This window comes from Cephus cinctus, unplaced genomic scaffold, assembly GCF_000341935.2.
Source record: "Cephus cinctus unplaced genomic scaffold, Ccin1 Ccin1_scaffold1249, whole genome shotgun sequence".
NCBI lineage: Eukaryota > Metazoa > Arthropoda > Insecta > Hymenoptera > Cephidae > Cephus > Cephus cinctus.
In genome coordinates, this window is record NW_014333698.1 from 1 (window position 1) to 13,528 (window position 13,528).

The following is a 13,528-nucleotide window of genomic DNA, read 5'->3' on the forward strand; positions in this document are numbered from 1 at the left end:
AAACGAGAAATCAGAAATGAAGATAGAAATGAAGAAGTCAAAAAGTAGAGAAGAAACAAGGAAAGAGATGAATAACAAAGTAAAGAATGAAATATAAAGAAATAAGGAAGTAAAGAAGAAATAAATATAGAAAAAGTAATACAAGCACAATGGAAACTGAGAGGGAACAGAGTCAAACGAGAAATCAGAAATGAAAATAGAAATTAAGAAGTCAAAATGTAGAAAAGTAAGGAATAGAGTTTTAAAAGTAAAGAAGAAACGAGGGAAGAGATAAGTTAGAAAGTAAAGAATGAAGGATAAAGAAATAAATATAGAAAAAGAAGAAGGTTGAAAATATAAGAGAGGGGTATTTCCAAGAGACCAGTATAGGAGACCGGCTCGAGGAAGAATGAGCGCTCGGAGTCCGGGCGCTGTCTTCGTCGCTTCCCCCACTCCCCCCCACTCGCCGAGTCCTGCGTGGCGAAGTTGCGCGTACACAATTTTGGGCAATTTTCAGTACTTCTAAATATTCTTGGCCAGGATTTCTGATTTCCAACTGTTAATATCCGAGAGAAAATCAAATTTTACTTGTTATATAAAGATGTTTTCATAAAATGAAAAACAAATTGTAAAGCTAAAATCGAAGCTGCGAAAAGTTCGCGGTTTGACGATGAGATGACGCTACATAAGCTATCTAGAAATTGTTGCCTCTTTAAATGCGGTAATCACAAACTAAAGTATATTTTATATAATATGAGTTAGATCATTATAAAACTCTTTGAAATTGCAAAGAAAAAGCTGAATTCTCTCTTTGAGTTGTATTGATGATAGATGATTAGTCTTTTTAGGTGGAATATAATATTGTTAAGAAGTTTGAGGCATTCCTATGGAGATGTCGCCACTTTTGTTATCCAACTATCGTTTTATTAGTGGCGCCCTAGTGAAAAGCGTTCTTTCTTTCGTGACCATATTCTGCAGAAAGAAGTAACGTAAGTGCTCTCCTCGAATTTTAACTATTTTTTAACTATATATCGGCCCTTTTCTTATTTAACTGAGTAAATAATATTGAGTTTTAATAGATTTTTCTAATTATTACATAAAGAGCGCGCAATCTTTGTAGGAAATTAGAGTTTTCGATGAGCCACATGCCGTTTCTATATCTGTAGTTATGCTCAGATAATACTTGTTACAGAATGGCGGACGCTGCTCCAGCCGCACGTGGTGGTTTCCGTGGAGGATTTGGCTCGCGAGGAGGTGGAGATCGTGGAGGTCCTCGTGGACGAGGACGCGGAGGAAGAGGTAGAGGCCGTGGCCGTGGTCGTGGCAAGGAAGATAGCAAGGAATGGATCCCTGTTACTAAGTTAGGGCGTCTAGTAAAGGATGGAAAAATTCGCACTCTTGAGGAAATCTATCTCTTCTCCTTACCTATCAAAGAGTATGAGATCATTGATATGTTCATTGGACCCTCCCTTAAGGATGAGGTTCTCAAGATCATGCCTGTTCAGAAGCAGACTAGGGCTGGTCAGCGTACACGTTTCAAGGTAAATAATTCAATTAAAAAATTTTGATTTTCTATTACTTACATTTTTGTTTGATTTTAGGCCTTTGTTGCTATTGGTGACAGTAATGGCCATATCGGCTTGGGAGTTAAATGCTCCAAAGAAGTAGCCACTGCCATCCGTGGTGCTATTATCCTGGCCAAACTCTCTGTCGTTCCAGTACGTCGTGGATACTGGGGTAACAAGATCGGGAAACCCCATACAGTTCCATGCAAGGTTACTGGAAAGTGTGGTTCAGTCCAGGTGCGGTTGATCCCTGCACCCAGAGGAACTGGAATTGTTTCGGCTCCAGTTCCCAAGAAGTTACTTCAGATGGCTGGTATTGAAGACTGCTACACGTCTGCTCGAGGCTCTACTGGTACTCTGGGTAACTTTGCCAAGGCTACATATGCAGCCATTGCCAAGACATACGCCTACCTAACTCCTGATTTGTGGAAGGAATTGCCCCTGACTAAGGCGCCTTATCAGGAGCATGCAGATTATCTGTCCAAAAATCATCGTCCTGTAACTGGCCAGAGGCATGCGGAGGTTGCTTAAAAATAAACTGATCCTCCATGGAACAAACTTTTTTTTATTCACCCTCATTTCCACTAATCCAATATTACATAAAAAATATAAAATAATGGTCATAAGTTATAGCATTTATTACAAATATCTATAAGAATTATTCTGTTTTATTGATCTTATGCCACATGCTCACTCTTATAGCTTTCCCAGGCTGCTTCAAATGTTTTACTAGTATGATCACAAACTTTCTCAAGATCCTCTAACCCTTTTCTTAAAACATCAATTGCTCTGCCATTAGACACTTGTATCCTAAAGTGCATCTTGGTTTCAGCCGGATGTGGTACAGTATATCCACAGAACAATACTTCAGGACTGTCGACAAAGAACATCCTAAGTGACTACCAAACAAAAATATTTAATAAAATCATTGTACTTACTATCGAGATACTATGGACCTTAAAGCATTTCCCAAAGTATGTCCTTCATCTTGAAACACAAATGTTCTGCACCTATCCCCAGTATCCTCATCACCAGCAAGCTGTCACAGAAGACACAATGAATCAATCCACGTGCATACACACAAATAGGGTTTTGAGGTTATGAAGAAATATTACTTACCTCTGCCAGTCGTCCCATTATTAAATATTATACAAATATTTATCTTCAATACTTGATGCACGTATGTATTATAGAACTCAAATAATAACGCGTCTGTGTGCTGAATATAAAATAGATTTAATATGTCTTCTTAACTTTTTCTTTGACGTTTACACGCGCAGCTTGACGTCATAAGCCGTACTATATATTTGAGCACAGCTGTTTACCAAAGTAGCTCTATTCGATTATTTAAGTATATATGCTATATAAATACTGTCAAATCATTTTAAAAGCAGAGATTCTAATAGCATCTCTGCTAATAGTATATCATGCACCAGACTTTATGAATTATAACTTTAATTCAGTCTGGAGTACCCTACAACAGTCCCGCGTCTAGATCTAGACTTCCATAATGGCAATAATATTTATTAATTCCTTCATTAAATACAAGAGATTCATCAGAGACTTTCCAAAGTTATATAATATTTACAATATGTATCACACATTAATAATTCACAAATGTTATAATTTCTCTACATAAAAACGTACACTAGTATCACTGAGTCGGTACAACTTTCCTACACTGCAATAAAATACGCAGATTTGGCAATTGCAACTAGGTCGATTGCGTGGCGAAAAACAAAATTGAAGGATATTATTTCTTTTTTACCTGTCTGCAGTCCGATTACATGGGTATTAAATATGGAAGACAAATAACATCAATCGTCTCTTGGAAAATGATTGACGCAAATTATCAAGTAATTCGGAATGTTTGCAGACGAAGGAAAACATTCACCTTTGGGAAAATAAAATGAGCCCGATGTCAAAATCTTAATATTTTTTGGTTCTTTATCAAGGCAAAGAAGTTCTTGTCACTTTGTGACGATGATTAAAAAAAATTCTAAATTTCCTCCATTCGTATAATATATACATGGTAGAATGTTATATAGTATTTATATACCGATGATTCGGCGAGCTTCCATTTCCTATGTCCCGGACAGATTTTTTGCCAAGAATAAAAAAAATGGCAAAAATCATACCCTGAGGATGCACAGAGTATTATATATTATTTACAATTTCTCAAATCCTCGCGTTTTCATAACGACGTGATGAAACAATTATAAATTTATGTCGAGTAATGTAATAATAACAAGTCATGTATTCTCTCCTAGATTGCGCAATCATTCACTCTCAGTACTATCCTTTGTTCCTCGTAATCTCCTGTTCCTCTGCTTTCATTTTATGTATCAAATAATTTTTCCTGGTCAGTTCGTTATCGCTTCAGAACACTTCTTGTAATTAAAATTAATCATTATCGCACTGTCCTTGTGATAGATAGCGATATAACAAAAGAAGAATATATTATGTCGTTAAAAAATGTTTCAAAAGATTCTGTACTCCCTATACGGTATATGGCTGCGTGGCCATTTTCAATGATGGCATTGCATTTCTGATAATTTTATATCCCAGAATATGTATGGGGTCCCTTTGATTCAGATAGGGATGATGGACCAGCAATAATATAGCAAAATGTATCTCAGCAAAGAACGCTCGACTAGGCGTGTGTGGATATTAGGACTTTAAGAAGACAACGCTAAGCCCAAGCGTGCGAAAACCATTTCCTTTCGTAATCGAGTAATCTCCCAGTAAATGTCATGGACTGAAAAGTAAATTTCATTAATTAAAATTACTGGGCAACTTAAGAACTGTTATGAGACATTAATAACGATACTAAATGACCGTTCAATTCCTGTCCCAAGAGCTCACCTGAACTTTTGACAAGGCCACGTTTGATGTATCGTAGGTAGTTTAGAAAATCGCAAACCGCTATGATCTGCAAGTTAACGTAGACAATTCTATAATATATTGAAATGGACTAAGAATGTCGCCGCTTGAAGATCCCATACTAAATGGAACGTAGAGAACTCACTCGATTGCGGCAGATTTGTGAGATACAGTGCCACTGGTTCTCCTGGTCTCCTAATCTCATTCGGTAGTGACATTGTCGGGGTGCTTCCAGAAGTGCGCACTTCCTGTAAAAGAAATAATAAGATAAAGGAAAACGCGATAACACAATGATTAAGATTAAAGTTAATCAAAAGCTAAGATATCAAAAAGATTCTTACTTGGGAAAAGCGAGTTTGCTTTTATCACTGATAGCTTCGATGAAGATGATCCCATCCAAGACGGCCTGCCTAACCTTAGCACCAAGTTCTCTATTGGCAAAGTCTAAACAGAGATCTATATCCTCCCGGAACATCCTAGCCACAAAAGGATCGCTCTTATCGACAGAAGGATTTAACTTCCACCTTAGAAATTCCGTGTGCACGCGAGGATCAACCTCAAGTCCGTAGTCTCTGTTCTCGCGATCCCTTTCCTTGTCTCTCTCCCGTTCCCTATCGCGATCCCTTTCCTTGGTGTTGTCCCTTTCCCTGTCACGTTCAAATATATCCCTGTCGCTAGGCAGTGAAGCTCGTTGTTCCTTGACCGGCGAGTCCGGAGGTGAGTTTTCTCGTCCATACTTGAGATTGAAATGCGAAGGCGATCTTCGATGTTTCTTTGCAAAGAGTCCCTGTTGTTGCCCGTCATCTCCGGATCTTCCTCTGGTATCAATTTGCGGATGCAAATGTGGATTTGGCCTGGCGGGCGTCGAGGTAAGCACCAGAGTTTTCAAAGCAGCCACTTCAGCCGCGAGAACTTCATTCTTCATACGACTTTCAGCAAGAAGCTTCTCGGCAGTAGCCTGTCGCACGTTCGCCTCTCTCACCATATTGTGAGCCTCCTTCAGTAGTGCATGAATTACATTTAATAACTAGGTTAGAGTACCCGTAGAGGATCTATGTATCAGGAGAAAGTAAGCATGTGGTGACATACCTGAAAGAGACTCGCGGTGAGCTCCTCGAGTTCCGCCTCAACGTCTTGCCGTATTCTTGAGAGTCTGGCCACTTCTTCGTCCTTGAGTTTCAATTCCTCGTGAGCTCTCTTGAGCTCGTCCTGCAGTTTAGCCACTGCATGTCCCTTCACTTCCGCTACAGCTCTTTCCCACTGTACAGTCGTTGGGGACGGCGGACCGTCGTTCTCCAGGAACATTGTTCTCGACATACACAATTCCTGCCTCGCTTGAGATTCAACCTTCACAAAAAAAAAAAAAAAAGAAATCAGTAAAACACAAACTCTTTCTAGTCTCTCATAATTAAATACCCCTGATAAGAAATACCTCAGACTCGATTTGCTGTCTTGTCTCACTGGGAAGCGAGGACTTTCTATGAGATTCCTGACTCTCTCTTGCACCCTCAGGAATTGGCACGTCCACAACAGTTACCGAAGATACCGACACATCAGTACTAGACTCAATTCCTATTCTAAAGTCTCCAGGTCTATTGACCTGATCGACAGATTCCTCCTCATGAGATTTCACATCGTTTTTCGATTCCACGGAATTACATAAATTTTTAGAACCCTCGCGAGTAGGCGAATTTCGTTGTTGCTGTTTCGATAATATAGCATAATTGTGTTCCTCGTTGTACGTGAAAGGGGATGGTGCCTTATCCGCATCGGCATCTCTAGCTTGATGAGCCTTACTGCTATCCTCCTCGTCAAAGAGACTGGTAGGTTCCTCATCTTGATCGTCCCTCTTATTAGCGTAACCAAACAGATCAGTAGCTGCTCTAGCTAGGTCCGACTTGAGTATAGGATGCGGATGTAAATTGGTACCAGCACAATCCGTCTCGTCGGCATAAAGCTCATCCTCGTCGGTGGTGTACTCCTCGTCTCCGGTGGTTCCCGTGCTCCCAGCCCGTCTGTGCTTAGTAGTAAGAGGTCGATAGGCGTATTCGCCACCGACGGCAACAGACTCACTCGAATCCATCGAGTTGTGTTCCTGCTGCTGTTGCTCAGCTGCCTTCATCCTTGCCCGACGTTGGCTTATCCGTCCATTTGCAAATCTACAATTAAGACACTGAATTAATCAACCAGCCAACTACAGCAATCGACTAAGGGAGTCACGTGACATACACAATTGCAGAGACAACAATTGAAAAATCCTTCAAGACTCGTTTGAAAAATGTTCAACCTCCATTAACAATTAACTATAATTTCCTCCCCTCCCTTTCCTGGCTCGTCCCCGAGCATTCCCACGTTATTTTATATAACATTATACAATGGCGCAAGACAGTAATAATAACACAATGCACGGAGAGTACAGGAAAATTCCAGCGGTTCAAGAAGATAACGGAAACAATGAGAAATCTAAATAACAGTCAAACGATTTCCCCAATCGATCCATATATATAACGTAACACTTAAACAAGAGACAAATTTTTTGAAAAACCTCAAGCATATCGTACATTCACGGTACTATATGTATAACGGGATGGCGGGAGTCCCGGTAGGAGTTATTTTTTCTGGGAAAAGTACGTAGGAGGGAATCGCGATGAGGAATTGCGTCATGGCTATATCGCCGATCCCGAGCACAAACAGTCGGCGAGTGGTACGGCCGGACACCCGCTACTCGAGCAATATAGATTCCGTACTATCACGAGTCAGTGTCAATTACCCAGGCGGTCGTACGCAAACATGTAGGCTAGATCTCACGTATATACTTTATGCATCTGGAATATGCTGTACAAGATTATCATACACAGTCAGGCTTCTGGTTCAAAACGCCATTGAGTTATAATGACTGTTGGTTGCTGAGCGTGTGACCGAGAACCAAGCTCTCACATTGAGTATGGAGAATGTGTATAGATATATATATATGTTTATATATATATTGCTGAGATTCTTCGTAGCCGTACAAACTATGTCCGTGTAAATCTCATTTCACGCCAGGCAGACTCTGTATAGTTACAGTACAGTACGTGGATTCAAAATGCCTTGGATCGTTCCATGATCTTTCTTCATTCTTCTGGTTACAATGATTTTCTTACGAAGATACATAATTTCGTATCGAAGAAAAGAATATAATGTTAATCCATATGCTCGTTAGCTAAAACTAATTATAAAGCGTGACGTGATAACAGAATACATTATTATTCAATTGTAATATGGATATGATATCTCGAGAGCATTCTTGATATTTACATGTATATATATAGTATACCTGATGTGTTTGACGCAGTCGAGTATTCACGAGGTCTTCAAAATTGTCCTTTGATTAGGTTTTATAAACTTGTCGAATTTTAAAATTAATTAAAAGTTCTGATAAAGATATATTAAAGTCTTTGTACACATTACACAACTGCAAACAACAATTTGAAGAATCGCTCGAGGCACCGACGAGTGTACTGATCGGGTCCTTTCGACTGGAGATTCACGATGGTTCGTGTATACAGTTCTCCCACTATCTCTTGCCCTCCCCTCTCTCTCGCTCTTTCTTGAGCCTGAGACCTCTCTCTCTCTCCCACTCCGTCTTTCTGACATAAAGGAATGAAGACATGCGTGTGTATCCTGAATACACGGAGATAGTATTACGTGGGGTTCTATCGGGTACTCTCTCTCTTTCTCTGTTCTCTCTTTCTGATCGGCATCTCTTGAATGTTCAATCGTGCTAGAATCTCACTGTCGAAGGGACGAAAGTACAATCTCCTTTGAGTATAAGTACGGGCATACGCAAGGAATCCACCTATTCAGTCCTCTACTTAGCTTTTATCGTGCCTCTTCACGGTGCATTTCTATGCACGTATATTGTGGCTGGACAGCAGGGAGATTATTGTAGAATTAGAGAAGAGTGCTTTAATGACTCTAAAAGAAGGAAGAAAAAGATTAATATTTTTTATTTTTAATACATGCATCATATCATGCATACCGTCACGTTCTGGTCCGTGACGTGACTGCGTAAGGCACGATGAATTCCACAGTTAACCCTTTCTTATTCTCGATGCACCTACGAGTACAAAATGCATGAATTCAGTTAACAATTCGTATGCTGACTCTGATCCAATCGTTTGCGTTTAGATGAACGAATTTTTTACACGGTACAGTTTCAGCAAGAAGAGTAAAAATTCTTTCCATAGCAGTTACGGTGGAAGTCCAGGGGGGTTGGTGACGCAGAGGTTTATTTTTGTCTCGGAATCGTTGCCCCTAGCAAAGGTCAACTTAGGGGCTGAGATCGATGAACACGACTGTCAGAGTAAGGGTAACACATTGTATGAACTCTGACCTCACATTATTGCAAAATAAGTACGTCGTGCATGAAGCTCCTCTCCATATGGTCCCACGGACGTAGGACTCCGGTTTAATAGCCTGGAGTACGGGATGTGACGTTCCTGGCATGGGAACTCGTCCCACCGGTTTCGTGATTTCCCGTAGTATATCGTGCAGTGCGAGATAGCGAGTTTGACTGATAGGGAAAGAGGGAAAGAGAGAAACATAGTGGATACGAAGTTCCATCAGGTCGCTCATGGAATTCGATTCTTGTCGGGTGAGCCACCGGCCCTGACTTTCAAATGCGTAGTTCGAGTAACTGCGAATTCTCCATTCCTCTCACTCTCCCTCTCTCCTTCTCCTTTTACATATTTATTGCCAATCTCTTAGTGACTCTCCTTCTCCAGACTCTCTACTACACTCTCTGGAGCAACGGGCGTCTGTTCTTCCCACGAATTGCAAAGAGCATCGCCATGGCATTCGACTTTTAGAAAGGCAGTAGAGGAAATCTTCGAGTTGCTGTCAAGTAGAGCGCTCCGACTAACGGTGTCAGTTTCTCACTATACATTTACTATAATCAGAGCACATAAAATATATATCTATATATATTATATATAAGCCGATTATTTCAAACAATGAACAATATTTGAGAAAAATAAAAGCATTGTTTCACCTATTGAATGAAAATCCAGATTAATATCAGCTGATAATGAATCATCTTTTATATTGATCAGCTGTCAAACTCCATTGTTATTGTTCCTAACTACGTGATTATTTTGATATACAAAATCCATTGATTAAATGCATCATGGGACATGTATTTATTTTTCTGACTGATTATCGCTCGACTGGGAAAACGTACACACGACCGATTTCTCCCTGTAGCCATATCACGTAGTGAAAGCTGTTTCTACCTGTAGATCTCAAAGACTGGGTCTCAACTCATTCGCACGTACCGACGTAGTACATTCAGCCACAGGTGTGGAAAACTGATGTCCGACTTTACACGTGTTAGCGAAATGAAGGCCCGTGATTCAATTTAACATTGAAATCAAATTAATGAGAGGCACGCTTCCTGCTGCACGAAGTAGTTTCCTTTTTTTCCATAGACGCTGACGCGTGATTTTTCATTTGTAATGTTTCACATTCAAGTCTTCCGGTCCTCACTTTGTTAGCTTTGCCTTTGTTCTATTGATATTGGTGTATACTACACGCATCGTAGACCTTCTAGCGGGAATGATGAAACAATCCCAGAGGAGATATGCTAACTATTTCGTATAGTTCCACTGTCTCTTGGCATACATGCAGTAAAATTGTATATCCTTGAGAAATATATAATAGAGTGAGGGCGGATTCTTGCGTAAGTCGCCACGAAAAATATAATAAGCTCAGTATACGTTAAGTGGGATTGACATTCCTTCTGGGGAGCATACAAATATAGATGTACAGAATGCTGGATGCACTAATAAATTTTGAATGCATGAGAGTCTTACATTGGGATTTGGTGTCAACTCTTGGAATGTATGTTACGCCTTTGCAATTTCCAAATTAAAAGAACCTCGACCCCAATCCGAAGTGTATCGAGTCATCCAGAGAGTATCGATCGAATGGTCCATGGGTATTACAGGAACGACACTGGAAGGGGATTCTGTGATGCTTACGTACCCTGTTTACAGTCGGATGATATTAAGAAGTTGAAGAAGTTTGTTGTTCTCGAATGAGATGTGTCCAGATTCCAATATACGTTGGAGCTGCTCGGAGCACTATCGTATAAATTTATCTTGAAACTATTCACAGTCGCCAGCTGTGATACAAGGAACACACACACATCCTCCTTCGCTATCAAATTGATACTGAGCAATCTTGCGGCTGACATCGCGTAACGGAGCAGCGCCCCTTGCGGAGAATTTCTTAATTAAATTTGAATGACGATCCTAATGTAGAAACGGGTCAGATATGTTATCCGGCTGGGTAGATAACTGGTGCACTGCTTTTTTCATGATTTCTTAATAAATATCGCAGCTTTATTTACAGGCTTTATAATTATAAAAACTTTTTGTAGCAATGACTAACTAACGTTTAGTATCGAGGATACCCACTTGGTAGACAATGACAAAGTATTATCGAATGCATCATTAAAGAAATAGTGTCCTTCTTCGTTAGCAACACTTTCCTTTTAGTTTTGTTAATGATTAATGTTACATACGCTTCAGCATTTTAACTACGTTATTGTATACGAGAGTCTTGGCGTCCGCACCCCATAGATAATCAATGTGATTAAACTTTCTGTATTCTATCTTGTGCTTTGCAATTACGTTTGGCAGTTTGTCTGCAAGCGTTTGCACGTCCTGAAATGAAAGATCGTTCGAGATGGTTCCAAGGAAGTAATTTTACGCTTGATTATTATAGTCGGCTTACGTTTGGATCAGTGAGAAAGTCGTTCTCACTGTAGAAGATGCTTACTGGAACCTTTACTTTCTCGAGATTGTAATTGGGTGGGTGCATTGACCCATACAACTTGAGATTTTTTGTCACACCGTAATCATATTGTCGAAAAGTACCTGGAAACACAACAATATTTTTAGATATAACATTCATTATGTACTGTTAGTATCTTTATTTTTAGAAATTGGAAGATTCTTAGATTTACCTGACATAATACTTTGGCTGTAGTGAATAATCTGCCTTACAGAGGATCCCGCTGGAAAGTGCTCAAATATTAATGGAAGCATTGAGTCTTGCAATTGATTACTGCCGAATCCAGCCACAAGATTTAAACAGGAAATACATATGGTCTTTGCCAGCATACTTGGAACGTTCCCGGAAAGCGTCTTGGTTTGCAATTTGCTGCGTTGAAACCATCGGTGCATGTTGCAAAACAGAGAGCCCCACTGTAAAATGTCAATAGTATACAAATTGAATGTGACACAAGGCCACTGTAATGTAAGAATTAGAGTAGAATTGATAAAGAGAAAAAATTTAATCATAAAAATACAAATACAATAACGTCATACCTTCATCAGCGCGTGGAATGGAACAACGCATTTAAGAAAAGGACTGCGTTGATTTGCAAGAAAAGCTACTGGTGCCATACTTATCATTGCCTTGACCTTCGCGTTATACTCAGGGCGCTCACTTGCCATTACGTAGAATGCAGTTGTACCCTGACTGTATCCTACGTAATAAAGGCTATTATGTCCTGTAGTTTCCAAGATATAATCTATCATAGCTGGTACGTCATAATATCCAATCTCGTGCCAACTGCAATGATTATTACATTAAGAATATGAGAACTGCGAAATAACATGTATGTGTTAACTCACATTGAAGTTTACCTGAAATCCCAGAATTCTTTATCATTAACAGTGTATTGTTTATGGTGTTGTGAATATGCATTACCCCGTGCATTTGCTAGCCAAACGTCGAAACCACTGTCACAAAGTGCGTATGCTGCAATAATATAATAAAACAGTATGTATGGAATGAAAACAATCAACAGGCAAGAGCCCACATGGACTTTGTACTGCATTGATTCGAGAAGATTACAACATCATTAAGTTTTTCCAGTTATGGCTGACTGTATCATGCTTTTATTTATTTGATTTACCAAAGGCTTTTTCTGGACCAAGAAGAACCCAATCTGCTGAACTAGATAAGAGACCGTGATGCACTAGCACTGGTGGTTTTGACATTCCACTGGAAAGGGATGGCTTTTGTCTGATAGTATCTGATAATGTCTCCATGGAGTTTTGCAAATATTCATTTGAGACAGGATTGCTAGAACTCCTATGGGGTATTCGGTGCATTTCCAAGCAATATCCATCTTCAGTCCAAACACGGTGTACCTCAGCGGTATAACCATGAGCCACTATCAATTCAGGCTGCAATTACCAATATGAAATCACAAGTGTTTAAAACAAAATAATTTGCAATGCTGATAAGTTATACATATATTATTATCCTATCGTTTTTTTTTTAAGTATGGTCAATACATTTATGATTGCACTAATTATACTGTGTTTAATTAGGCCTCTGTTTATAATGCAGAACAGCACAAGGATGATCTCTTCTTAAACTGCAGATGATATGATAGAGCAAACTAAAATAACTCTGACAACCTTGAGCAAATATTTTCTTTGGAATATTCCAGGAGCAATAATATAGTCATATCCGACAATAACTCATCAATGAATATTAATATATGAAAACTAAAAACGCACCGTTGTTGTCATACATGCAACATCCTGGATTACTTCTTTACTCATTCTATGTAGAATGACACTGATGAAATTCGTTCGAAATACGTAAAGAAACAAACACCTGATAATACCACACAGTCAGGAGAATCAAACCGTACGTGTTACACACTATACTACAAAAATATACAATTCATCGTCGAGGTACTACAGGTAGAAAGCAATATAGAGTAGTGAAAGGGAAGAATGTGAAAACTCAACTGAGCAGTTAAAAAAGACGCTTGACGTTTGTCAGTGACAGAGAATTCGATAAGGTTATGCGGGAGAACACATGGAATGAGCACAAATGAAAAGTATTCAAACAACAAGAATACGGAGCGTCAAATAATAATATGTAAATGGTGACGGAGGTACAGAGCAAGAATGAGTGGGAGGTAATGAGTAATTTCTGAGACCTTTAACACCCGCAGTTCTGACGGCTTCTAACTGCGTCTCGGTCACGTTTCGCCATGTGGCCGGTGAAAGGATGGGAGGATTGAAAGAGGG

At 39.5% G+C, this 13,528-nt stretch overlaps 4 protein-coding genes across 7 annotated transcripts; 1 reads left to right on the forward strand and 3 right to left on the reverse strand.

Moving 5' to 3' along the window:
• The first annotated feature begins 510 nt into the window (after positions 1–510).
• LOC107272757 (40S ribosomal protein S2) lies at positions 511–2,098 on the forward strand. Its single transcript, XM_015750234.1, has 3 exons — positions 511–968; positions 1,172–1,520; positions 1,581–2,098. Exons 2-3 carry the CDS (start codon positions 1,173–1,175, stop codon positions 2,073–2,075), a joined length of 843 nt encoding a protein of 280 aa, XP_015605720.1. The 5' UTR covers positions 511–968; position 1,172; the 3' UTR covers positions 2,076–2,098.
• On the reverse strand, positions 2,090–2,831 carry LOC107272763 (probable DNA-directed RNA polymerases I and III subunit RPAC2). Its single transcript, XM_015750242.2, has 3 exons — positions 2,664–2,831; positions 2,483–2,583; positions 2,090–2,417 (listed from the first exon to the last, which is right to left on the reverse strand). Exons 1-3 carry the CDS (start codon positions 2,679–2,681, stop codon positions 2,222–2,224), a joined length of 315 nt encoding a protein of 104 aa, XP_015605728.1. The 5' UTR covers positions 2,682–2,831; the 3' UTR covers positions 2,090–2,221.
• Positions 2,832–3,052: 221 nt separating this feature from the next.
• Positions 3,053–10,646, reverse strand: LOC107272748 (guanine nucleotide exchange factor for Rab-3A). Of its 3 annotated transcripts, none has more exons than XM_025090049.1 (8): positions 8,449–8,526; positions 7,744–8,384; positions 5,860–6,586; positions 5,517–5,774; positions 4,769–5,424; positions 4,573–4,675; positions 4,410–4,476; positions 3,053–4,302 (listed from the first exon to the last, which is right to left on the reverse strand). In XM_025090049.1, exons 3-8 carry the CDS (start codon positions 6,547–6,549, stop codon positions 4,223–4,225), a joined length of 1,854 nt encoding a protein of 617 aa, XP_024945817.1. In that variant the 5' UTR covers positions 6,550–6,586; positions 7,744–8,384; positions 8,449–8,526; the 3' UTR covers positions 3,053–4,222. The 3 variants fall into 3 exon arrangements, with proteins under 3 accessions (XP_024945817.1, XP_015605693.1, XP_024945818.1); XM_025090050.1 differs by lacking the exons at positions 3,053–4,302; positions 4,410–4,476 and adding exons at positions 8,615–10,206; positions 10,280–10,424 and having other exon boundaries at positions 4,534–4,675; XM_015750207.2 differs by lacking the exons at positions 7,744–8,384; positions 8,449–8,526 and adding an exon at positions 10,452–10,646.
• A 142-nt stretch (positions 10,647–10,788) lies between these two features.
• On the reverse strand, positions 10,789–13,515 carry LOC107272754 (lipase 3). 2 transcript variants are annotated; one of them, XM_015750227.1, is made up of 7 exons: positions 13,438–13,515; positions 12,394–12,667; positions 12,122–12,236; positions 11,801–12,047; positions 11,437–11,677; positions 11,205–11,347; positions 10,789–11,134 (listed from the first exon to the last, which is right to left on the reverse strand). In XM_015750227.1, the coding sequence occupies exons 2-7, from the start codon at positions 12,590–12,592 to the stop codon at positions 10,985–10,987; spliced, it is 1,095 nt and encodes a 364-aa protein (XP_015605713.1). In that variant the 5' UTR covers positions 12,593–12,667; positions 13,438–13,515; the 3' UTR covers positions 10,789–10,984. The 2 variants fall into 2 exon arrangements, with proteins under 2 accessions (XP_015605713.1, XP_015605712.1); XM_015750226.1 differs by lacking the exon at positions 13,438–13,515 and adding an exon at positions 13,007–13,431.
• Between the last annotated feature and the right edge of the window lie 13 nt (positions 13,516–13,528).

Bases quoted from the DNA above. Each gene is read 5' to 3' on its own strand.
- LOC107272757 (XM_015750234.1), top strand. From the start codon at position 1,173: ATGGCGGACGCTGCTCCAGCCGCACGTGGTGGTTTCCGTGGAGGATTT. The intron at 1,521-1,580 runs GTAAATAATTCA...GTTTGATTTTAG, and splicing joins GTCAGCGTACACGTTTCAAG to GCCTTTGTTGCTATTGGTGA.
- LOC107272763 (XM_015750242.2), bottom strand. The intron at 2,418-2,482 runs GTAAGTACAATG...CTTTGTCGACAG, and splicing joins AGGTCCATAGTATCTCGATA to TCCTGAAGTATTGTTCTGTG.
- LOC107272748 (XM_015750207.2), bottom strand. From the start codon at position 6,549: ATGAAGGCAGCTGAGCAACAGCAGCAGGAACACAACTCGATGGATTCG. The intron at 5,775-5,859 runs GTATTTCTTATC...TTTTTTGTGAAG, and splicing joins GACAGCAAATCGAGTCTGAG to GTTGAATCTCAAGCGAGGCA. The intron at 4,303-4,409 runs GTGAGCTCTTGG...TTTACTTTTCAG, and splicing joins TGGCCTTGTCAAAAGTTCAG to TCCATGACATTTACTGGGAG.
- LOC107272754 (XM_015750226.1), bottom strand. From the start codon at position 13,051: ATGAGTAAAGAAGTAATCCAGGATGTTGCATGTATGACAACAACG. The intron at 11,348-11,436 runs GTAAATCTAAGA...TTGTGTTTCCAG, and splicing joins CAGCCAAAGTATTATGTCAG to GTACTTTTCGACAATATGAT. The intron at 11,135-11,204 runs GTAAGCCGACTA...CTTTCATTTCAG, and splicing joins ACTTTCTCACTGATCCAAAC to GACGTGCAAACGCTTGCAGA.